The sequence below is a fragment of the Coregonus clupeaformis genome, chromosome 27 (assembly GCF_020615455.1).
Source record: "Coregonus clupeaformis isolate EN_2021a chromosome 27, ASM2061545v1, whole genome shotgun sequence".
NCBI lineage: Eukaryota > Metazoa > Chordata > Actinopteri > Salmoniformes > Salmonidae > Coregonus > Coregonus clupeaformis.
Window position 1 is genome coordinate 28,136,729 of NC_059218.1, and position 26,526 is coordinate 28,163,254.

Sequence of the window (26,526 nt, forward strand, 5' to 3'; positions counted from 1 at the left end):
CGTACGGTCACTGTGGGGATGACGTCATCGATGCACTTATTGATGAAGCCAGTGACTGATGTGGTGTGCTCCTCAATGCCATCGGAAGAATCCTGGAACATATTCCAGTCTGTGCTAGCAAAACAGTCCTGTAGCTCAGCATCTGCGTCATATGACCACTTCTTTATTGACTGAGTCACTGGTGCTTCCTGCTTTAGTTTTTGCTTGTAAGCAGGAATCAGGAGGATAGAATTATGGTCAGATTTGCCAAATGGAGGGCGAGGGAGAGCTTTGCTCTGTGTGTGGAGTAAAGGTGGTCTAGAGTTTTTTTTCCCTCTGGTTGCACATGTAACATGCTGGTAGAAATTAGGTAAAACGGATTTAAGTTTTCCTGCATTAAAGTCCCCGGCCATCTCTGGATGAGCGTTTTCCTGTTTGCTTATGGCCTTATACAGCTCATTGAGTGCAATCTTAGTGCCAGCATCGGTTTCTGGTAGTAAATAGACAGCTATGAAAAATATAGATGAAAACTCTCTTGGTAAGTAGTGTGGTCTACAGTTTATCGTGAGATACTCTACCTCAGGCGAGCAAAACCTAGAGACTTCCTTAATATTAGATTTCGTGCACCAGCTGTTGTTTACAAATATACACAGACCGCCACCCCTTGTCTTAACGTAGGCCGCTGTTCTATCTTGCCGATGCAGCGTAAACCCCGCCAGCTGTATGTTATCCATGTCGTCGTTCAGCCACGACTCGGTGAAACATAAGATATTACAGTTTTTAATGTCCCGTTGGTAGGATATTCGTGATCGTAGCTCGTCTATTTTGTTATCCAATGGTTGTACGTTGGCTAATAGGACTGATGGGAGAGGCAGATTACCCACTCTCCATCGGATCCTTACAAGGCACCCTGACCTACGTCCCCGATATCTCCGTCGCTTTCTCCTGCGAATGACAGGGATTTGGGCCTTGTCGGGTGTCTGAATCCTTCGCGTCCGACTCGTTAAAGAAAAAATCTTCGTCCAGTACGAGGTGAGTAATCGCTGTCCTGATATCCAGAAGCTCTTTTCGGTCATAAGAGATGGTGGCAGAAACATTATGTAAAAAATACGTTACAAATAACGCAAAAAAACACACACAATAGCGCAATTGGTTAGGAGCCCGTAAAACGGCAGCCATCTCCTCCGGCGCCATTACCCCTCTCTCCCTCTGCAGTCCTGCCCTGTATGTCCTTTGTATGTTCAGTCTGTGCCAGAGAGTTTAGTTGACTGCCAGTGCAGGCCAATGGAAAAAGCCTGGAATCTGAGGGCGCTACAGTCTCTGCTACACAGCCCCCCTAGTCCACTGCAAACACACATTAGCAATTAGCATAGCATTATCAGATGCTCCGGCCTGTCATGGTAATTGTATGTTGAAGAGGGCTTTTGTCATTGTGTTTTGACTGTTAACTGTGTGTAGTCAGTGGGGTAGGAAATGTGCTATAGAAATATCAATGAAAGGTGTGGTAACACTTTACATTAAGTCATAGAAGTAGTATAATTATTACTACAACATTGTGCTAACATACTACATAGTATTTTAGTTATTACAGCGATACACATTTAAAGAGATTTAAAAAGTTGCCACAATCAATTCCCTTATTATGAATCCTATCATGCATGGAGACTAATCTATCGTGGACAGACTACGGGTCTCCATGTAATCTCGGTTAACCCAGAACTAACATTTTGTGTAATTTGGTCAGATGCTCAATGTTTACGTAAACATCAAGCATCTGACCAAATGACGAGAGATTTTAGTTCTGGGTTAATCGAGATTACATGGAGACCCATGACTCTCCCTCTCTTAAGTAAACTCACTGAAGGTCAATCCCATGTAAATATAAGGACGTCTTTGTCTATGCTGTTTATTACTAGGTCTATAGGAAAAGACACCTCCTTTGAGTGGACTGGTCAGGGGTTTCCAGTAATACGGGTTATTTAAGGTGACATGTTATTTGAGTTCACGTATATGTGGAGTATGGGGGGTGTAACTGCTACAGTACCTAGCCAAGTCTGGTAGACCACTGATTTCCTTATATGAAGTGTAACTCAGCATGTTGCGTTTATATTTTTGTTCAGTGTAGTTTTATTGCTTCCACTGTGTGTGTGTGTGTGCGTTCTTGCCTGCGTGTCTAGCTGTGTGTTCGTGGAAAGCGCCATACCTGCGTGTCTAGCTGTGCCTGTGGAAAGCAAGTGGAAGCAATAAAACTACACTGAACAAAAATATAAACGCAACATGCTGAGTTACACTTCATATAAGGAAATCAGTGGTCTACCAGACTTGGCTAGGTACTGTAGCAGTTAAACGCAACATGCAACAATTTCAGAGATTTTGCTGAGTTACACTTCATATAAGGAAATCAGTCAATTGAAATAAATTCATTAGGCCCTAATCTATAGATTTGACATGACTGGGCAGGGGCCCAGTGGGTGGGCCTGGCAGGGCATAGGCCCACCCACTGGGGCGCCAGGCCCAGCCAATCAGGATTAGTTTTTCCCCACAAAAGTGCTTTATTACAGACAGAAATACTCCTCAGTTTCATCAGCTGTCTGGGTGGCTGGTCTCAGACGATCACGCAGGTGAAGAAGCTGGATGTGGAGGTCCTGGGCTGGCGTGGTTACACGTGGTCTGCGGTTGTGAGGCCGGTTGGACGTACTGCCAAATTCTCTAAAACAACGTTGCAGGCTGCTTATGGTAGAGAAATTAACATAAAATTCTCTGACAACACCTCTGGTGGACATTCCTGCAGTCAGCATGCCAATTGCATGCTTCCTCAAAACTTGACACATCTGTGGCATTGTGTTGTGTGGCAAAACTGCACATTTTAGAGTGGCCTTTTATTGTCCCCAGCACAAGGTGCATCTGTGTAATGATAATGCTGTTTAATCAGCTTTTTGATATGCCACACCTGTCAGGTGGATGGATTATTTTGACAAAGGAGAAATGTTCACTAACAGGAATGTAAACAAATTTGTGCACAAAATCTGAGAGAAATTAGCTTTTTGTGTGTATGGAACATTTCTGGGATCTTTTATTTCAGCTCATGAAACATGGGACCAACACTTTACATGTTGTGTTTATATTTTTGTTCAGTATATTTTTAGAGGCATGGATAGACCCACATCAAAGTACAGCAGAAGTTTGCCAAGTCCTTACCATGGAAAATCTGTAGGTTATAAAATGGACCTTGCTGGATATGAAATTCAATATTTCCTGCAGGTTTACAGTAGTTTCCCTGCAACCAATTCTCTGTGCTCCAGTTCAGAAGTATACTGAGGGTGTTGTGTACATTTCGGTGTGCCGGCAGTGACAGTGACCGGTGATGCTGAATGATGTGTCCTCCTTTCAGTTTGCGCATCAGCAGCCATGTTGCCCCACTCTGATGTCAGACGTGCATCACATGATATACAGTAATTCACTCAGCTAAGAGTGGAGGTTATGTATGTGCTCTGCTGACCTGACTAGCATGTTTTGTCTTTCACTTTGTCTTTCACTCTCTCTCTTTGTCTTTTTTGTCGTCTCTCTCACTCAATCAGTTTCCAATTTCAAGACGCTTATAGCCTACTACAGTTTGTGTCTCTGTCTCTCATTCATCACTATGTGCCTCTGCCCTCTCTCTCTCTCTCTCTTTCTCTCTCTGTCTCTCTCTCTCTCTCTCTCTCTCTCTCTCTCTCTCTCTCTCTCTCTCTCTCTCTCTCTCTCTCTCTCTCTCTCTCTCTCTCTCCACTCACTCACTCACTCACGTTCCCTTCATATGCCATGTATCTCTGTGTTTCTAATCTCATTTCTCTCTCTCCCTTTCTCTCTCCCCCTCTCTTCTGCTGACTCATATAGAATCAGGGCGTTCCGTCCTTAAAAACAGGTGACTCAATGGCACAGGAAGACAGCAGAGTTTTTTTGTAGATTGAGTTATAGAGTCCTCTTACGCTGCAGAGGATGGTGTACCCAACTCTGTCCTCCACACACACACACACACACACACACACACACACACACACACACACACACACAGACACAGACACAGACACACACACACACACACGCCTACACTCGTTTCTCTCTCTCTGTGTCATACTGTACACAAACAAGAACACACTCAGGCACACGCCTACACTCTCTCTCACTCTCTCTTTCAAACTCACACCAACTTACTCTCATACACATGCATACATGCTACACTTTCTCGCCACCTCTCTTTCACACACACACACACACACACACACACACACACACACACACACCTCCCATTACCTCAGACCGAGTGGAAACTATATCCCTGTATGAGACAGTAACATTCTGCAGGCCCGAGTCTGTAGTGTTGACCCCCCTGCACTTAAAGGCCCAGTGCAGTCAAAATTATTTTCCCTGTGTTTTGTATCATATTGTACAACATATGATGAAACAAACACTGTAAAAGTGTTAAAACATTTAATCAGTGTTATTTCCTGATAGTTGCTGGTTGAAAATACAATCTACACAGGACCTTCTAATCAGCAGGTTTTCATGGGCCGGAGTTTCGGCTTTCCATGACCATGCAGTAAATTGGTTAATAGACCAATAACAATGAGAGTTCCAAATCTCTCTGCCAATAACAGCTAGTTTTCAGTTTTCCCATCCACACTCAAGACTACTCCCAGACAGTCCTGGCAAAATTCTTGCTTGAGAAATGTGACCGACCGGCTCGATTCGGTCTTATGTAGCAAAATTTGAAATTGTGTTTTTTACATTGGATAAAAGTAGAGACTCAGAGCTAGAAAATTGTATATCATACACTACAGTTGAGGAACAATGGGAAAGTAATTCTGCTTTGAAAGTTGATCAACTTGTAACCTCACTTTTGAGAAAATGGCCCTTGAATGTTTTGGTACCTACTGGAGAGCTCTTCTTTGTCTACACCCATTCAGCATCATTCACACCCATTTAGGATTTGAGCCCCAACTCTTTAAATATTAATATGTGAGGCTATGTACTAAACAACCAAAGATTTCAAGACTAAAGGCTGGTTTATACTACGGGTGTGTTCGTAAATTTAATCTTGAGTGCCAGAGTGTGCTCTGGCCGTTCGTAAATTCAGAGCATTTCGCTCTCAGGGGGCACACTGGATGCTCTGGACGAAAAGTAGGGTTGATCCGAGTGTTCTGACCTAACAACAGCAGTCAAGCACCCAAGCTAACTGGCTAACGTTGGCTAGCTTGCTAGCTACTTACAGACACAAATGAGAGAACAGCTCACTCTGACCATTTTACTCACCCTAGCAGAGCTGGTTAGGCTGTTTGTATGTTATCCAGAGCTTTGGTGACTGCAACTGTGCTGCTGACAACAATTTAATTACGCTTTTTTTTACCAACGATTGCTGACACCGGCCATATTCAACGGGTGTTGAGCGTTCGTAAATTCAGCAGTTATTCTGCGCTCTGGCACACTCAGACGAGAGTGCTCTGAAATCGGAGTAGATAGCCAGAGCGAATTTACCAGCTACGTCTATCGACAGTTGTCGCAGTGACATCATAAACATTCTATTGAAATAGTTACTTGCATAGTAGAGTTTTTTGTTTAGACAATGAACCATAATCCTACCTAGACCTAGCAATGCAAATGGCTCTGAGATACTAATAATATTACTACACAGATCATACACGTAATGTTAGCTAGCTAGCCAGCCAGCTAACATTAGCCAGTGGTGGAAAAAGTATCCAAATGTCATACTTGAGTAAAAGTAAAGATACCTTAATAGAAAATGACTAAAGTAAAAGTGAAAGTCACCCAGTAAAATCATACTTGAGTAAAAGTCTAAAAGTATTTGGTTTTAAATATACTTAAGTATCAAAAGTAAATGTAATTGCTAAAATATACTGAAGTATCAAAAGTAAAAGTATAAATAATTTCAAATTCCTTATATTAAGCAAACCAGACGGATACATTTACAGATAGCCAGGGGCACGCTCCAACACTCAGACATCATTTACAAACTAAGCATGTGTTTAGTGAGTCCGACAGATCAGAGGCAGTAGGGATGACCAGTGATGTTCTCTTGATAAGTGTGTGAATTAGACAATTTTCCTGTCCTGCTAAGCATTCAAAATTTAACGAGTACTTTTGGGTGTCAAGGAAAATGTACGGAGGAGAAAGTACATAATTTTCTTTAGGAATTTAGTGAAGTAAAAGTAAAAGTAGTCAAAAATATAAATAGTAAAATAAAGTACAGATACCTCAAAAACTACTTAAGTAGTACTTACAAGTATTTTTACTTAAGTACTTTACACCACTGACATTAGCTAGCTAGCTAACAGTACACTTTAACTTGAAATGAAAATGACTTTCGGACAAAATTAGAAACGTGTAATATCTGAAAATGTAGCTAGCTAGACACACTTCTCCCTCTCTGTCACGGATGCCATGGTTGCCCTTAGTTTGAAGATGTTATCCAGAGCCTTCTGTGTGTTCTCTTTTCGACTCCGTCTGCATATTTGCAATCAAATGCCAGAATTTTCTCCATCTCCTTAGCTATCATACTCTAATTCCACTGATTTCAAAACTCGGTCCTCCAGAGAGTGGAGAGAAACACTTATGCAATTCTACTGGGTGATATCTTTGAAAGAAGCCGCATTAGAAAGGATTACCTACACATACTGACCAGCTCATATTATAGACAGAAGTGTGCTACATGGCAGACCAATCCGAACTCATCTCTCGGCATGGCCAGCCCACTCATTATCTCAGCCAATCATGTTTGCTGTCTTTTTCTATGGCTAAACCAACTAGGCTCGTAATTTAACAATTTTATTCGTATTTATAGATGGCATACAAGTTTGTTATTAAGGCACATAAAAATTCACAAAAAATTCCAAAAAACGCATTTTGATAAGAAAGGTTAGTTCAAATGACGCTCCTGTGAAGTAGTGAAGCGCGACATATGCCTAGTTTCCTGAAACGAGTCACAAATAGTTTTTTGCTAAAAAATAAATCTTTGCCAATATTAATGGAAATCTATTACAGTAAGGTACTTATTAATTGTTACCCAGAAATGATTTGATAAAGATATAAAAACAGCTGCATTGGGCCTTTAAACACAAGGGCACACCATTGGCAGCATGCATGTAAATGACGATGACACATTTGCATGTAATAAGTCTACAGGATGAGCCAGGAGAGCAAGCCGCGAAGGGAGCCATGTTTCAACTCTACTCCTAGGGATGCTATGATTGATCTAATACTTACACAAGGGAGTTGCAAACAGCAAACGTTTGTGTCCCTGGCTAGATTGCTATTAGGGGATATTGATGCTCATGTCGTGGAAATTCTACACAGGGACACTCAAAGTCAATCTTAAATTAATCAATGTCTATTAACAGCAAGCTGGAGAGGTCACAGTCAAACTTAGATGTATAAAGTACCGGTCTGAAGTGAGCTCCGTCGTGGCAGTCCCGTTAGATCTTTTATATACTGCTTACACAGACAAGTTACATAGGCATGGTTCACAGGGTTGGTTCCTGCATGTGTCTGGCACTGTCTCCTATCTTAACTTATAGAACATATTCTGGGCGTTCTGCCAGATGGTCCTAAGGAGGGGGTCATGTCACCCCCCTCATATCTTTACTGAGCACAGGCAAGAACCAAGGATTATTTATGACACGAAAGACAAGATGAATATTTTCAAGGCTGTCTCTTCACACAATAACATTTTCCATCACACTAGATTATATTGTTACTGCAGTTTTACAATCACTAAGAATACATAAGCCTTCTTTGATGATGTATTAATATAGATCTTATAAAGATCGTATTGCTAAAGGAATCTTTTGAAGGTCTCTCCATGAATGCCCTATGTGTTTGGCCATGGAATAATGGACATACACTACATCACCAAAGGTATGTGGACACCCCTTCAAATTAGTGGATTCGGCTATTTCAGCCACACCCGTTACTGACTGGTGTATAAAAGCACACAGCCATGCAATCTCCATAGACAAACATTGGCAGTAGAATGGCATTACTGAAGAGCTCAGTGACTTTCAACGTGCCATCGTCATAGGATGCCACCTTTCCACACACACCCACTCCTAGGGGTTTCCCTGGACGGAAGGGAATGACCTGTTCAATTCTCTAGTGTAATACTGAGTTCTCTACTGCTATCTTCTTCAAGCACTCTAATGCCATTTTTTGTGTTATCTCTCTCTCCACCTAGGTCATTTTCTCTGTCTGTTCCTCTTTTTATGTCTCTGCCTCTGTCACTCTGTCCCCCTTTTTACCAACCTCTCTCTGTCTCCCCTCTTCCACCCCCTCTCTCTTTCAATTCAATTTTTAATTACATGTAAGGGGCTTTATTGGCATGGGAAACATACTGTATGTTTACATTGCCAAAGCAAGTGAAATAGATGATAAACAAAAGTGAATTAAACAATAAAAAAATTAACAGTAAACATTACACTCACAAAAGTTCAAAAAGAATAAAGACATTTCAAGTGTCAGTAGATGGACTGCCAGTGAGTGCGCTAATGTACTCCAAGTGGGGCAACCAGTGGTGTAATGATGTACAAATAGTTAAAGTACAAAAAGGAAAATAAATAAACATAAATATAGGGTGTATTTACAATGGTGTTTGTTCTTCACTGGTTGCCCTTTTCTTGTGGCAACAGGTCACAAATATTGTTGCTGTGATTGCACACTGTGGTATTTCACCCAATAGATATGGGAGTTTATCCAAATTGGATTTGTTTTCAAATTCTTTGTGGGTCTGTGTAATCTGAAGGAAGTATGTGTCTCTAATATGGTCATACATTTGGTAGGAAGTGCAGCTCAGTTTCCACCTCATTTTGTGGGCAGTGTGCACATAGCCTGTCTTCTCTTGAGAGCCAGGTCTGCCTGTCTTTCTCACTCTCCCTTTCTCATCCTCCATCCCCTCTCTCTCATGCTGTATTCATTGTCAGTGGGGCTGCTGTGAATGTTTGTTTGTTTACCTCCTACGCCCACTTGGAGTCCATTAGCGCACTCACTGGCAGTCCCTCTACTGATTTTACTCCCTCCCCTCTGCTACTGAGGGATAGAGACAGGTACCACTACAGGAGTACAGTGTCAGAAACCTGTGTTGAGGGACTCAAGTGAAGGGTGGTTGAGATGTGAGTGTTGAGGTTGAGAGAAATAGTAGTTAGTTACTACGATAACCATAAGGCTATGCACCAGACTAGTTAGGGAATATATGGATGTTGTGTTGTATGAATATGATAAATATGTGTTATGCTCTGTACGTTTACACTGTACGTTGTGTTGTATATGTAGCCATTGCGATGATAAAGAGAGCTTAAAGACAGCTAAGAAAGCGTTGAACAAAATAATCTAGACAATATTCATATCAACAACAAACAAATCGCTGTATGTATGTTACGTAAGTCGTAATTCACAAAACGATTCCAACGACAAACAGAAATTATCTGACATTGACTTTGCGCAGACAACTTCTCCCACGGGAGTAGTCAAACAAAGCCTGACGTTGTATTATAAGGAGCTATAAGCACTCATACACCTCTTCTTTGTTCCTCCTTTCTATCTTTCTCTTTCACTCTCTCTCACTTCTCTCAATGCATACCATAATGCTCCTCTCAGACAGAGAGCCGAAGCGCTCTCCCGATTGGTAGAACTGTTGCCATGGAGCCGACCGTCTCAACAATGTAGATGGAATCTGTTGTCTGTTAAACTTTAGACATGAGAACAACTGCAGTATCTGAATATTTATAGAGAGGGATTGTTCATATTGAGAATGTATAGCCTCATCATTATAGCAGCGACTAGACTTTGTGCTGGAAAGTTGTTAGCCTGTTTGCCTCTGTTTAATATTGTATAGAATTTGAATGGACTTTTATCTATCCTCAAAGGGATATAGAATCATCACAGGCTTATACAATAGCACACATTATGAGCATTGAAAGGTGCTGCTGTACTATATGCATTAAAACATGTATTGTGTTAAGCCTACAGATGTAGGATCTTAATTTGAGCCAGTTTGCTACTGCAGGAAAATAATCCTGCAGCATCAGACATTTTTAATCATTATGTGGATTATAATGAATGGCCATTTCTGTAGGGGTTGATACATTTTTCGTTAGGGCAAATCAAGTCTGAAATTTCAAAGTGGAAATTACAAACTTTAGAAGCCTTTTTAAAACTTGCATACACTACAAGTTTGCATGTCCTGCTGTGCAGGAAAATTCTCAGCAACAAAAGACTGATCAAATTAAGATTCTTGCTGGGACGGCTACTTCAGTTGCTGGGACCGCTACTATCTGTCCCGGGACACTGCCAAACCCTAAAGTCTGAAGAGCTGCTGCTTGGCAAAGCAGCTAGCCTAGCTGCCTGCTATTGAGCTAGCCAGGTTTCCTTGACAGTTTGAACACAGCCCGCGATGTGGTTAGCCCTTGTGGCTGGGACCGCTAATATTCCTGAGCTTGTGGCAATTTAAAGCCCTGCTGTTTGTTGCTGTTTCCATCTGTCAGGGGTGCTGAAGGTGGGTGTGGTGCAGGAATCAAGCGCAGGACGCAGAAACTAAGTCCAAAAGACTTTAGTGAAATATTCACGTAGTACACGAGCAAAACAAGCCCGGAGGCGAAATAAAGGCGCACACAGGCGTCAAACAATAGGCGCACTAACATGTGCGAAAACCTCTCCAAAACAACGGAGGGAAACACGTAGCTCAGAACACCAAACAGAAGAGCAATCACACACAATACCTGACACACACAACGAGAACTAAATAGGACACTAATGAGGACTAACTAGACACAGGTGTACAACATCAAGACAAAACCAAACGAACATGAAACATATATCGGTGGCAGCTAGTACTCCGGGGACGACGACCGCCGAAACCTGCCCGAACAAGGAGGAGGAGCAGCCTCGGCCGAAACCGTGACAGTACCCCCCTTGACGCGCGGCTCCAGCCGTGCGCTGACCCCGGCCTCGGGGACGACCAGGAGGGCGCGGAGCAGGGCGCGCGGGATGGTCCCGGTGGAACTCCGACAGGAGAGACGGGTCTAGGATGTCCCTCCGCGGCACCCAGCACTGCTCCTCCGGGCCGTACCCCTCCCACTCCACGAGATACTGGAGACCCCCCATCCGGCGTCTTGAGTCCAAGATGGACCGAACGGTGTACGCCAGAGCCCCCTCGATGTCCAGTGGGGGCGGAGGAGTCTCTCCTATCGCACCTTCCTGGAGTGGACCAGCTACCACCGGCCTGAGAAGAGACACATGGAACGAGGGGTTAATATTCTTATATTCAACAGGCAGATGTAACCTATAACACACCTCGTTCAATCTTCTCAGGACTTTAAAAGGCCCCACAAACCGCCGACCCAGCTTCCGGCAGGGCAGGCGGAGGGGTAGGTTTCTGGTAGAGAGCCAGACTCGATCTCCGGGTGCGTACACCGGCCCCTCACTGCGGTGGAGATCGGCGCTCGCCTTGTGTCGACGGATGGCCCGCTGCAGGTGGACGTGTGCAGCGTTCCACGTCTCCTCCGAGCGCCTCATCCAATCATCCACCGCAGGGGCCTCGATCTGGCTCTGCTGCCAAGGTGCCAGAACCGGCTGGTAACCTAACACACATTGGAAGGGGGTTAGGTTGGTAGAGGAGTGGCGGAGAGAATTCTGGGCCATCTCGGCCCAGGGAATGTACCGAGCCCACTCCTCAGGCCGGTCCTGGCAATACGACCTCAGAAACCTACCCACATCCTGGTTGACTCGTTCTACCTGCCCATTACTCTCCGGGTGGTACCCTGAGGTAAGGCTCACCGAGACCCCCAAACGCTCCATGAACGCTCTCCATACTCGGGAGGTAAACTGGGGGCCTCGATCAGACACTATATCCTCGGGTACCCGTAATGCCGGAAGACGTGGGTAAATAGTGCCTCTGCGGTTTGTAGGGCAGTAGGAAGACCCGACATAGGGAGAAGACGACAGGCCTTAGAGAACCGGTCCACAACGACCAGGATGGTGGTATTCCCCTGAGAGAGGGGAAGGTCTGTCACAAAATCCACTGAGAGGTGGGACCATGGTCGTTGTGGAACGGGCAGGGGTTGTAACTTACCCCTGGGCAGGTGTCTGGGCGCCTTACACTGGGCGCACACCGAGCAGGAGGAGACATAAACCCTCACATCCCTGGCTAACGTGGGCCACCAGTATTTAGTGCTAAGACAATGCACTGTCCGGCCAATACCCGGATGTCCAGAGGAGGGTAACGTGTGAGCCCAGTAAATGAGTCGATCCCGAATCTCGAGCGGAACGTACTTCCGACCCACAGGACACTGTGGAGGGCTGGGGTCGATACGCAACGCCCGCTCGATTTCAGCATCGACCTCCCACACCACCGGTGCCACAAGACAAGACGCCGGTAGTATGGGAGTAGGCTCAACGGACCTCTCCTCCGTGTCATACCGCCGGGACAGCGCATCTGCCTTACCGTTCTGGGACCCAGGGATGTACGTGATTTTAAATACGAACCTGGCGAGAAACATACTCCATCGAGCCTGGCGAGGGTTCAGTCTCCTCGCTGCCCGGATGTACTCCAGGTTCCGATGGTCAGTCAAAATGAGGAAAGGGTGTTGAGCCCCCTCAAGCCAATGCCTCCACACCTTAAGGGCCTGAACTACAGCTAACAGCTCCCTGTCCCCGACGTCATAATTTCGCTCCGCCGGGCTGAGCTTTTTAGAGTAAAAAGCACAGGGGCGGAGTTTAGGTGGCGTGCCGGACCGTTGAGAGAGTACGGCCCCTATACCGGCCTCAGACGCGTCTACCTCGACCTGAAAGGGTAATGCGGGGTCCGGATGCGCCAGCACCGGAGCCGACGTAAACAGGTCCTTCAGTCTCCTAAAGGCCCTGTCCGCATCAGCTGACCACTGCAGGCGCACCGGACCCCCTTTCAGAAGGGACGTGATGGGAGCTGCCACCTGTCCAAAACCCCGGATAAACCTCCGGTAGTAATTCGCAAAGCCCAAGAACTGCTGCATCTCTTTGACAGTGGTTGGGGTTTGCCAATTACGCACGGGCTGACACACGATCCACCTCCATTCTCACCCCTGACGCGGACAACCGATAACCCAAAAAGGAGACCGACTCCTGGAAAAACAGACATTTCTCTGCCTTGACATACAGGTCGTGCTCCAACAGCCTCCCCTCAATACACGACGCACCAGGGCTATATGCTCGGCTCGGGTAGACGAGTACACTAGAATGTCATCAATGTACACGACCACCCCTTGCCCCTGCATATCCCGGAAAATCTCATCCACGAAGGATTGGAAGACTGATGGAGCATTCATCAACCCGTATGGCATGACGAGATACTCGAAATGACCTGACGTGGTACTAAACGCTGTTTTCCATTCGTCGCCCTCCCTAATGCGCACCAAGTTATACGCGCTCCTGAGATCCAGTTTTGTGAAAAACCGCGCTCCGTGCAATGACTCCGTCATGGTCGCAATCAGAGGGAGTGGATAACTGTACTTCACAGTAATCTGATTGAGACCACGGTAATCGATGCACGGGCGCAAACCTCCATTTTTTTTCTTCACAAAAAAGAAGCTTGAGGAGGCGGGAGAAGTGGAGGGCCGTATGTATCCCTGTCTCAAAGATTTGGCTATGTAAGTTTCCATAGCTTTTCTCTCCTCTTGAGACAAAGGATACACGTGGCTCCGTGGGAGCGCTGCTCCTGCCTGGAGATCAATCGCACAATCCCCCTGTCTATGAGGAGGCAACTGCGTCGCCCTAGCTTTACTAAACACGAGAGCCAAATCCCCATATTCAGGCGGAATGTGCAGTGCGGGCACTTGGTTTGGACTTTCCACCGAAGTTGCCCCTACGGAAACACCCAGACATCGCCCCTCACACTGAGCAGACCACCCATTGAGAGCCCTCTGTTGCCACGAAATAGCAGGGTTATGGGTACTTAACCAGGGAATTCCCAGCACCACCGGGTACGCAGGAGAGTCGATCAGATACAGCTGTATAGTCTCCTCATGACCCCCCTGCGCACACATCCTAAGTGGCGCTGTGATCTCCCTAATCAACCCCGACCCCAACGGGCGGCTATCTAAAGCATGAACGGGAAAAGGCTTGTCAACAGGCAGGAGAGGGATCCCTAAATCTAAACAAAACTTCCTATCAACAAAATTCCCAGCTGCGCCTGAATCTACTAGCGCCTTATGCTGGGAATGAGGTGCAACCTGTGGAAAACAAACAGGTATACAAAAGAGCGCAACAGAGAGCTCTGGGTAAGTGGGGCGTCTACTCACCTGGGAAGGCTCCCCAGTGCGTGGCCTGTTGTCTCCTCCCTCGGGGAACCCTCCCCAGCACCTGGCCGCAGTGTGCCCTCCACGACCGCAATTGGTGCAGGGGACAGGCCCCCTCGGGCTCCTCCTCTTCCTTTCTCTAGCGCCAGCACCCCCGAGCTCCATAGGGCTCGGCTCGGAGGTGCCGGAGGGTGGGATGGACGGACCCCACTCGGGACGTCCACGGGTGGCCAGCAGGGTGTCCAGACGGATGGACATGTCGACCAACTGGTCGAAGGTGAAATTGGTGTCCCTGCAGGCCAACTCACGTTGAACGTCCTCCCGTAGGCTACATCGAAAATGGTCGATAAGGGCCCGTTCATTCCACCCTGCGTCTGCCGCTAGAGTCCGGAACTCCAGTGCGAACGCCTGTGCGCTCCTCCTCCCCTGTCTCAGGTGGAATAGACGCTCCCCCGCACTCGGCGTAGGAGATGGTGGTGGCGTCCATCCTCCTCCACTCGGCGTTGGCCCATTCCAACGCCTTGCCCGTGAGACAGGAGATGAGGGCGGAAACGCTCTCGTGTCCCGAGGGCACCGGGTGTACAGTGGCCAGGTAGAGCTCCACCTGCAGGAGGAACCCCTGACACCCGGCAGCTGTGCCGTCATACGCCCTCGGGAGCGAGAGCTGAATCCCACTGGGTTCCGGACCTGGGACTGGTGGACCGGCCGATGGGGGTGGCAAGGTAGGTGGAGGTGTGGATACCCCTCTGGACTCCCATCGGTGCAGGGTGTTGATGACGTCCTGTAGAGCGGTCCCCATTTGTCTGATCTGGTCATCCTGGCCGCGAACATGCTCCTCCAGCGACTCAGGCGTGACTGTTGCTCCTGCTGATTCCATTCATTAATGGTGTGTGATTCTGTCAGGGGTGCTGAAGGTGGGTGTGGTGCAGGAATCAAGCGCAGGACGCAGAAACTAAGTCCAAAAGACTTTAGTGAAATATTCACGTAGTACACGAGCAAAACAAGCCCGGAGGCGAAATAAAGGCGCACACAGGCGTCAAACAATAGGCGCACTAACATGTGCAAAAACCTCTCCAAAACAACGGAGGGAAACACGTAGCTTAGAACACCAAACAGAAGAGCAATCACACACAACACCTGACACACACAACGAGAACTAAATAGGACACTAATGAGGACTAACTAGACACAGGTGTACAACATCAAGACAAAACCAAACGAACATGAAACATAGATCGGTGGTAGCTAGTACTCCGGGGACGACGACCGCCGAAACCTGCCCGAACGAGGAGGAGCAGCCTCGGCCGAAACCGTGACACCATCGGCCCTGTGAGCTGTGCTGGCTGGAATTGCGTGGAATTCCAGAGTAAGCCTACGTTGCTACCATCATGCCGCCCAAAGTTAAATAAGTTTGGAGTAATGGAGAGGACAGTGTTTTGCTATCACAGGTGCGTGATCTTTTAAATCAACAAAAAGATGTCTACAAGTAATTGTTACAGCAACAGGAAAATAGCTTCAAGAGATTTGTCCAAAAACTGGTGGACTCCACAAAATAATGGACGATCTGACCAGAGAGTCTCAAGACCTTAAGAACAGTTTGCAGTTCTCCCAGGGAGAGGTGGATGCCCTGAAAGAGACTTGCAGCAAGATGAAAACAAACTGTAAGTCCACGCGAGATGACATCAGCACTATCTGTGAATCATTATTACAAATGACTGGGAAAACAGACTATCTAGCGGGAAAATCCAGGAGGGGGGGGGGGGTTTGCCTGCGCTACAGACAGCTATATCGGTCCGCTAATACAGGTCTACTTATTCCGATTTTTCAGGGGGTGCTGCACCCTCAGCACCCCTACCTCCCGCAGCTATGCACCAGCATCTCCACATGAGACCTTTCTCCATATTATGCCTATCTCTGACCAAATACAATGCTATTTTTCAGAGAACAAGTTAACTACTGACTTTTAGCATGTATATAGAGAATGGCACTCAACTTGTACTACACTGACTCAGATGACAGATGATTGGTTAAAATAAATTGATAATAAGATGATAGTTGGAGCTGTATTGTTAGATTTCAGTGCAGCCTTTGATGTTATTGATCATAAATTGTTATTGAAGAAACTGACTTGCTATTGATTTACATCACCTGCCATCACATGGTTGGAAAGTTATTTATCCAATAGAACCCAGAGAGTGTTCTTCAATGGAAGCTACTATAACATCAGATATGTACAGTGCGGTGTCCCTCAGGGCAGTTACCTTGGGCCGTTAATCTTCTCTATTTTTACAAATTATTTGCCACTGGTCTTACAGAAAGCTAGAATGACTATGTGTGCGGATGATTCCACACTCTACATGTCAGCACCCAAAGCCAGTGAGCTCACTGAAATTCTAAGTGAGGAGTATGGGTGATTAAAAATAAACTGGTCTTAAATTCTGAACATCTAAAACTAAAAGCATTGAATTTGGCTCAAAACATTCTCTAAAACCTGAATCTCAACTGGAGTTGTGCATAAAGGGTTAACCGTTGAGCAAGTTGAGGAAGCTAAACTCCTAGGTATAAGATTGGATGGTCAATTGTCATGGTCAAGTCATATTGACAAAGTTGTTGTGAAGATGGGGAGGGGTATGTTTGTTATAAAAATATGCTCTGCGTTTTTTGACACAAAAATCAACTGTACAAGTTGTTAAGGCTCTGGTCTTGTCCCATCTTGATAACTGTCCGGTAATATGGTCAAGTGCAGTAAAAAAAGACCTAGCAAAGCTGCAGGACACCTTGCCCTTAACTGCACATACAGAACTAACATCAACAACATGTGTGCCAGCTGGTTGAGGGTTGATGAGAGATTAACTGCTTCTTTTCTGGTTTTTATGAGAAATATTACTGTGATGCAAATTCCAGATTGTCTGCATAATCAAATAACATTCAGCTCAGACACCCATACATACCCCACAAGACATGCCACATTTTTACATTTTAGTCATTTAGCAGACGCTCTTATCCAGAGCGACTTACAGTTAGTGAGTGCATACATTTTCATACTGGCCCCCCGTGGGAATCGAACCCACAACCCTGGCGTTGCAAGCGCCATGCTCTACCAACTGAGCTACACGGGACTACACCGCCAGGGGTCTCTTCACAGTCCCCAAGTACAAAACAAATTCTCTGCAACGCACATTATTATACAGAGTCATGATCGCATGGAACTCCCTTCTATCATCAATTACTCAAGCAGTAAAATTACCTTTAAAAAACAGATTAAACAACATCTCATGGAACGACGTTGACTGTGAAGGGACACACACAAACACACTCACACACAGACGCATTAACTCTCTCTGATGGAAGTATCTTGTTATTCTTGTCATGTGGCTCTCTCTCTTTCTCTCTCTCTCTCTCTCTCTCTCTCTGTCTCTCTCTCTCTCTCTCTCTCTCTCTCTCTCTCTCTCTCTCTCTCTCTCTCTCTCTCTCTCTCTCTCTCTCTCTCTCTCTCTCTCTCTCTCACTGTGCGCAGTGCTGTGTCGTCCCGTCTGCCTGACTCAACATATTTCAGGCCCCCCCTCCCCCTCTCTGCCCAGGCTGGCACGTACATGCATGTCTGTAGACTCTATACCCAGCATGCTTCACTTCTCTCTGCTGTGGCGCGCGCGGGACTCACTGCATTGCAGCCCCGTGTGCATTAATTGGCAGAAAGACAGCAGCTCAGAGGGAAAGTGGTGTGAAGAGAGGGAGGGGGAAAGAGAAAGCAGGAGGGAGGTGAGGGGGGAGAGGTATCCTAAGGCTTCAGCGTGCTGACAGACAGACAGACAGATAGACAGACAGTATGAGGGACGCGTGTCAATGACGGTATGCAGGTGTTAAATGGGACCGAAAGTGTCTGAGAGTTTTAGTGTTTTATGCAGACATCACCACTGCTGTGGCAGGAATGTGAATGCTGATGTGGGACCACACTAACTGACTGTGTGATTCCCCTTCTCCATTTTCTTTCCCTGTGGTGAAGGGAGACGTTTGGCCAGTTTTGGTATCTCTATTTTCATTACATCTGGCAGACTGGGTTTTTGTCTGAGAGAGAGAGAGAGAGAGAGAGAGAGAGAGAGAGAGAGAGAGAGAGAGAGAGAGAGAGAGAGAGAGAGAGAGAGAGAGAGAGAGAGAGAGAGAGAGAGAGAGAGAGAGAGAGAGAGAGAAGAGAGAGAGAAGAGAGAGAGAGAGAGAGAGAGAGAGAGAGAGAGAGAGAGAGAGAGAGAGAGAGAGAGAGAGAGAGAGAGAGAGAGAGAGAGAGAGAGAGAGAGAGAGAGAGAGAGAGAGAGAGAGGGAGACGGACCCACTGGTTGCCCTCTAGGTTACAGGAACTGGTTATCCCCACCCACCAAATACCAGGTGTGAAACAGGGAAGGGACTCAGGGGGTATGCTAATTTGGTATAGAGCAGACCTAACTCACTCTATTAAATTAATCAAAACAGGAACATTTTACATTTGGTTAGAAATTCAAAAGGAAATTATCTCAACTGAGAAAAATGTCCTCCTGTGTGCTACCTATATCCCCCCACTAGAATCCCCATACTTTAATGAAGACAGTTTCTCCATCCTGGAGGGGGAAGTCAATAATTTCCAGACCCAGGGACATGTACTAGTCTGTGGTGACCTAAATGCCAGAACTGGACAAGAACCTGACACCCTCAGCACACAGGGGGACAAACACCTACCTGGAGGTGACAGCATTCCCTCCCCCATATGCCCCCCTAGGCACAACTACGACAACATAACCAACAAAAATGGGTCACGACTCCTGCAGCTCTGTCGCACACTGGGTATGTACATAGTCAATGGTAGGCTTCGAGGGGACTCCTATGGTAGGTACACCTATAGCTCATCTCTTGGCAGTAGTACTGTAGACTACTTTATCACTGACCTCAACCCAGAGTCTCTCAGAGCGTTCACAGTCAGCCCACTGACACCCCTATCAGACCACAGCAAAATCACAGTCTACTTGAACAGAGCAATACTCAATCATGAGGCATCAAAGCCAAAAGAACTGAATAATATTAAGAAATGCTATAGATGGAAGGAAAGTAGTGTTGAAACCTACCAAAAAACAATTAGGAAACAACAAATTCAATCCATTCTAGACAACTTCCTGGACAAAACGTTCCACTGTAATAGTGAAGGTGTAAACTTGGCAGTAGAAAACCTAAACAGTATATTTGACCTCTCAGCTTCCCTATCAAATCTAAAAATATCTAACAGAAAACCAAAGAAAAGTAATAACAGTGATAAATGGTTTGATGAAGAATGCAAAAACCTAAGAAAGAAATTGAGAAACCTATCCAACCAAAAACATAGAGACCCAGAAAACCTGAGCCTACGCCTTCACTATGGTGAATCACTAAAACAATACAGAAATACACTACGGAAAAAGAAGGAACAGCATGTCAGAAATCAGCTCAATGTAATTGAAGAATCCATAGACTCTAACCACTTCTGGGAAAATTGGAAAACACTAAACAAACAACAACACGAAGAGCTATCTATCCAAAACGGAGATGTATGGGTAAACCACTTCTCCAATCTTTTTGGCCCTATAACAGAGAACAAACAGCAAAAAAATATACATGATCAAATGCAAATCTTAGAATCAACTATTAAAGACTACCAGAACCCACTGGATTCTCCAATTACATTGAATGAACTACAGGATAAAATACAAACCCTCCAACCCAAAAAGTCCTGTGGTGTTGATGGTATCCTCAATGAAATGATAAAATATACAGACCACAAATTTCAATTAGCTATACTTAAACTCTTTAACATCATCCTTAGCTCTGGCATCTTCCCCAACATCTGGAACCAAGGACTGATCACCCCAATCCACAAAAGTGGAGACAAATTTGACCCCAATAACTACCGTGGGATATGCGTCAACAGCAACCTTGGGAAAATCCTCTGCATTATCATTAACAGCAGACTAGTTCATTTCCTCAGTGAAAACAATGTACTGAGCAAATGTCAAATTGGCTTTTACCAAATTACCGTACGACAGACCACGTATTCACCCTGCACACCCTAATTGACAAACAAACAAACCAAAACAAAGGCAAAGTCTTCTCATGCTTTGTTGATTTCAAAAAAGCTTTTGACTCAATTTGGCATGAGGGTCTGCTATACAAATTGATGGAAAGTGGGGTTGGGGGAAAAACATACGACATTATAAAATCCATGTACACAAACAACAAGTGTGCGGTTAAAATTGGCAAAAAACACACACATTTCTTTCCACAGGGCCGTGGGGTGAGACAGGGATGCAGTTTAAGCCCCACCCTCTTCAACATATATATCAACGAATTGGCGAGGGCACTAGAACAGTCTGCAGCACCCGGCCTCACCCTACTAGAATCTGAAGTCAAATGTCTTCTGTTTGCTGACGATCTGGTGCTTCTGTCACCAACCAAGGAGGGCCTACAGCAGCACCTAGATCTTCTGCACAGATTCTGTCAGACCTGGGCCCTGACAGTAAATCTCAGTAAGACAAAAATAATGGTGTTCCAAAAAAGGTCCAGTTGCCAGGACCACAAATACAAATTCCATCTAGACACCGTTGCCCTAGAGCACACAAAAAACTATACATACCTCGGCCTAAACATCAGCGCCACAGGTAACTTCCACAAAGCTGTGAACGATCTGAGAGACAAGGCAAGAAGGGCCTTCTATGCCATCAAAAGGAACATAAAATTTGACATACCAATTAGGATCTGGCTAAAAATACTTGAATCAGTTATAGAACCCATTGCCCTTTATGGTTCTGAGGTCTGGGGGTCCGCTCACCAACCAAGAATTCACAAAATGGGACAAACACCAAATTGAGACTCTGCATGCAGAATTCTGCAAAAACATCCTCCGTGTACAACGTAAAACACCAAATAATGCATGCAGAGCAGAATTAGGCCAATACCCGCTAATTATCAAAATCCAGAAAAGAGCCGTTAAATTCTATAACCACTTAAAAGGAAGCGATTCCCAAACCTTCCATAACAAAGCCATCACCTACAGAGAGATGAACTTGGAGAAGAGTCCCTAAGTAAGCTTGTCCTGGGGCTCTGTTCACAAACACAAACAGACCCCACACAGCCCCAGGACAACAACAACAACAACACAACTAGACCCAACCAAATCATGAGAAAACAAAAAGAGAATTACTTGACACATTGGAAAGAACAAACAAAAAAACAGAGCAAACTAGAATGCTATTTGGCCCTAAACAGAGAGTACACAGTGGCAGAATACTTGACCACTGTGACTGACCCAAACTTAAGGAAAGCTTTGACTATGTACAGACTCAGTGAGCATAGCCTTGCTATTGAGAAAGGCCGCCGTAGGCAGACCTGGCTCTCAAGAGAAGACAGGCTATGTGCACACTGCCCACAAAATGAGGTGGAAACTGAGCTGCACTTCCTAACCTCCTGCCAAATGTATGACCATATTAGAGACACATATTTCCCTCAGATTACAGCGATCCACAAAGAATTCGAAAACAAACCCAATTTTGATAAACTCCCTTATCTACTGGGTGAAAAACCACAGTGTGCCATCACAGCTGCAAGATTTGTGACCTGTTGCCACAAGAAAAGGGCAACCAGTGAAGAACAAACACCATTGTAAATACAACCCATATTTATGTTTATTTATTTTCCCATTTGTACTTTAACTATTTGCACATTGTTACAACACTGTATATATACATAATATGACATTTGAAATGTCTTTATTCTTTTGAAACTTCTGAGTGTAATGTTTACTGTTAATATTTATTGTTTATTTCACTTTTGTTTACTATCTACTTCACTTGCTTTGGCAATGTTAACACACGTTTCCCATGCCAATAAAGCCCTTAAATTGAAATTGAAATTGAAATTGAAATTGAAATTGAGAGAGAGAGAGAGAGAGAGAGAGAGAGAGAGAGAGAGAGAGAGAGAGAGAGTGCTGGTGTTGTTTACATAGCAGGTGTTGTTTACATAGCTAAGCAGTGAGTAAATTACGAATGAATCTCCAACTTTTTACACACATACACTTCATGTTGCGCACACCCCACACTCTCCCTCTTTCCCTCTCTATCTCTCCCTCTCTTGTCTCACTCTCTGTCTCTCATGTGTGTGTCAGTCTGTGTCATGGTTGTTTTATGTTCACAGCTTCCCTCACGGTCCTTAGCAGAGACACTCTCTGTACTGTAAGCTGCTGTCTAACCTATCCCTGGGCTTTCCTCTGTCAAACTCAATGACGTCTGGGGTCCTTTTTCCTTCTCTAATCCACCCCGAACAGCAGTCCGGGAGCCCTGCTTAGTGCCTGTGCAAAAATGCAACCAGACAACAACAGAGGAAGATGTCTACCTGAACAAACTAATAGAGTGAACTCAATGATATCTCACTGGGAGAACTCACTCACTCATGTTAGAAATCCCCCAACAGACAGTCACAGCATTTTAAACGGACACTCTAACGTAATACTTGCACAAACGCTAGCAAGTTCCATCTTTTCCATCATTCAGAATCAGTAATGGTAATGGTAGGAGCTGTTTTTGTGTGAGTCACATTCTCAATAAGCTATTGCATTAAACGGGAGATTTCAGAGCAAATGACTGCGCTACTTTCACCTTCAGATTTCCGACAGTATAATTAACTCCTTTTCTCTCTTCTCCCCCTTTTCTCTGATTCAACTTTCATTTTATTTAGTTATTTGATGAAGTTCTCTCTCTTGGCCATTGCCTACGTCCAGATAGGAGCTGAAGTTGTTCCAAACGCAATTGTCTTTCTTTGCTCGTACTGTCCTTAGATGACTTTCCCTCTGTCTCAGACCACCCCCTCCCTCCCTCGTCTCCGTCTCTCTCTCTGTCTGTAACTGTAGCCTGTGTTTTTCTCTCTCTCTCTCTCTCTCTCTCTCTCTCTCTCTCTCTCTCTCTCTCTCTCTCTCTCTCTCTCTCTCTCTCTCGCTCTCTCTCCCTGCGACATAAGTATAGATGCTGCATTGATTACACACAGAAAGCCTCCCACTCCCTTCATCATTGATGCGCTCTCTCCAGCTGCAGCAGCACTTGTTGAATTCAGCCCTAGGAGAGACAGAGGGAGAGAGAAAGAGAGAGAGAAAGAGAGTGAGGGTGAGTGAAAGGAGAGAGAGAGAAAGAGCGAGGGAGAAATCTTTAAAAGAGAGAAACAGAGGGAGAGAGAAAAGATCAGAGCTCTGAGTGAGACAGAGAGCAAGGCTCCTTTCTTCTCTTCTGGTGCTGGCGTGTGAAAGCTTCATGGTATGACCACTCTCCTTTCCTGAGGACTGGGTTGTACAGGTCAGAGCTGTCTGGGATGGAGGTGTGTGTGTGCGTGTGTGTTTGTGCTTGCATCCCTCTAAGTGTGTGTGCGAGAGAGAGGAGAAGAGAAGAGAGGGCTATGTGTGTGTCTATGGAGGAGGGAGAGAGGGGTTGACAATTTTCAGTTTGTATTCCTGGAAACCGTTCTGCTGCGTTGCTCAATAATGAAACTGGCGAGTGTGTGCTGGAGAAAAACACAGAGATAAGGTTCATGGAAAGAAGGAACGTATGCAAATGTGTCTGGGGAGCATGTCTGGCTGTAACTGGGTGTTATTGTAAAGGGAGCTATCAAAGTCACATTTATTTGTTTTCTCTGAAGTTAAGTTTTTCCTGTTATAATGCATGTGTTTCCTTGCTGGCTACAGCTTAGTTTATACAGTCAAAGTGATGGGAGCATACTTGTTGAGTTGGAAAAATACATGTCAGTTATATCATTACACTGATTATATTGACTGTTCCTTTTATCATTGAAGTCTACTACTTTGAATACTTACTTTGCATATTACTTTAATTCATGTTTTTATACCATATTTCTGCAGTTCTCCCATGTCTCTCTCTTCGCTCACACATTCTTCTCTCACATGTCTCTTTCTGCTCTCTCTCCAACTTCCCCCTCTCTCTCCCTCCCCTTCCCGCTCTACCCTCCCTTTCACACATCGCTTTCACTTATCTATCTCCCTGTCTTTTTACTCTCTGTCTTTCACATACTCTATCCTCCTCTCTTCTCAAGTTTTCCAATTTGTCTAATCCATCCCTCCTTCTCTCCTTGTACAGATGTCCCTTTCTCTGGCCTTGTCTGTGGTGACTCTCTGAAGCCTTCCTCCTCCTCCTCCTCTTCCTCCACCACCATGTCCCAGCTGCTCCACTTGGAGATCCCCAACTTCGGCAACACGGTGCTGGGCTCCCTCAACGAGCAGCGCCTGCTGGGTCAGTACTGTGATGTCTCCATCCTGGTTAAAGGCCAGGCCTTCAAGGCCCACCGGGCCGTACTAGCCGCCAGCAGCCTCTACTTCCGAGACCTGTTCAGCAGCTCGTCCAAGAGCCAGTTCGAGCTGCCCTCGTCGGTGACTCCCGCCTGCTTTCAGCTGATATTATCCTTCTGCTACACGGGCAAGCTGACCATGGCAGCCAGCGAGCAGCTGGTGGTGATGTACACTGCCGGGTATCTTCAGATCCAGCATATTGTGGAGCGGGGCATGGACTTGATGTTCAAGGCCAACTCGCCCCACTGTGACTCCCAGACGGCAGCCATGGAGGAGCAGCAACCAGGCTCAGAGCCCCAGAGCCCCAGCAACAACACACTGGCCGGGGCAGGGACGTCCATCCTGGGGCCGCCGGGCTGGTCCCCCTCTCTGGTGCAGCCCACGCGGAGGATCAAACAGGAGGGGTGCGATCCGTTGCCCAGCCTGAGTCACCATAAGAAAGGGTCCTCTTCATCTGAGCTGGGAGGGCGGCTCTCCAAGGGAAGCTCATTGTTCTACACGGGGGCGGGGGGAACCACCATCTTCCCAGGGATGCAGCCCTATCCAGTGGCCGGGGGAGAGAGGTCCAGTCCTGGGGCCTCCAGCCTGCCTACCACGGACAGCCCCACCTCCTACCAGAATGAGGATGAGGAGTTTGAGGAAGAGCCGTACGACGGGATAACGGAAGAGGCCTACAGTCAGATCTATGGGCGCTCAGCCAACCCATATGGAAGTAAGTATTGTTGCTTAATAATGCAGTTCTCTGTTACTGTATATCCTGTACCTGGTATTTACCTTAGAACTACATGGTAACATGTTGATTACATTACTATAACTGCCAGCTATTTCCCTAGTGTTCACTTTGATATGTAAGGGGTAAATGCCGACATTCTATACATTACCTTGAAAATAATGGACGATGCAGCGGGACGAGGCGGAGCCGAGTCCCTTTGCGGAGTTCATTTTTCCAAGGTAATGTACAGAACGTAAGCGTTTTTCCCGCTTATACCACAATGGTAAAGCACACATTTACCTGTAGAAATAATATTTACTGTTAGAAATAACATATAATACATGTTATACCACAGCATTGTTGAATACTCGTTTCTGATTGGCTAGAAGTGCATTCTAGAATGGACATTAAAACCAAATAACGGGACAGTTGGACAAGATATCGGGACAGTTGGAAAAGATACTGGGACACCTTGCAATCATGACGCAATATGCACCTACACACGCAGACCATTGCTACAAAGTTACAGAAAGCTAAACCAACAACCACACAAACCGAAACTGGATACATTGTAAACGCAGGTCCAACGAAGGAAAACATTGCTAGCTAGCAATTGATTAGTTTTTTCAGAAGGGCGTTAGGTTAGTGGAGGAGTGGCGGAGAGAGTTCTGGGCATATTCTGCCCATGGCAAGAACACCGACCACTCCCCCGGCCGGTCCTGGCAATAGGTCCGCAGGAACCCACCCACATCTTGATTAAGCCTTTCCACATGCCCATTAATCTCAGGGTGGAATCCAGAGGTCAGGCTGACCGAGACCCCCAGACGTTCCATGAACGCCTTCCAGACCCTAGACGTGAACTGGGGACCTCAGTCGGACACTATATCCTCTGGTACCCCGAAGTGCCGGAAGAAGTGAGTAAACAGGGCCTCCGCAGTTTGTAGGGCCGTGGGGAGACCGGGCAGAGGAAGGAGGCGGCAGGCTTTAGAAAAGCGGTCCACAACGACCAGGATGGTGGTGTTACCTTGGGAGAGGGGAAGATCAGTAAGAAAAGCAATACTTAGATGAGACCATGGTCGTTGTGGAACTGGTAATGGTTGCAACTTACCCGCTGGGAGATGCCTAGGTGCCTTACTCTGGGCGCACACCGAGCAGGAGGAGACGTACACCCTCACGTCCTTAGC

The 26,526-nt window shown here is 45.8% G+C and overlaps 1 protein-coding gene across 1 annotated transcript in view; it reads left to right on the forward strand.

Moving 5' to 3' along the window:
* Positions 1-26,526, forward strand: part of LOC121541694 (nucleus accumbens-associated protein 2-like) — a 62,294-nt gene that overhangs the window by 22,107 nt on the left and 13,661 nt on the right. The window contains exon 2 of the mRNA XM_041850937.2: positions 24,422-25,342. Coding sequence (XP_041706871.2) covers positions 24,496-25,342 — 847 coding nt within the window. The 5' untranslated portion in view covers positions 24,422-24,495. The remainder of the gene's footprint in view (positions 1-24,421; positions 25,343-26,526) is intronic.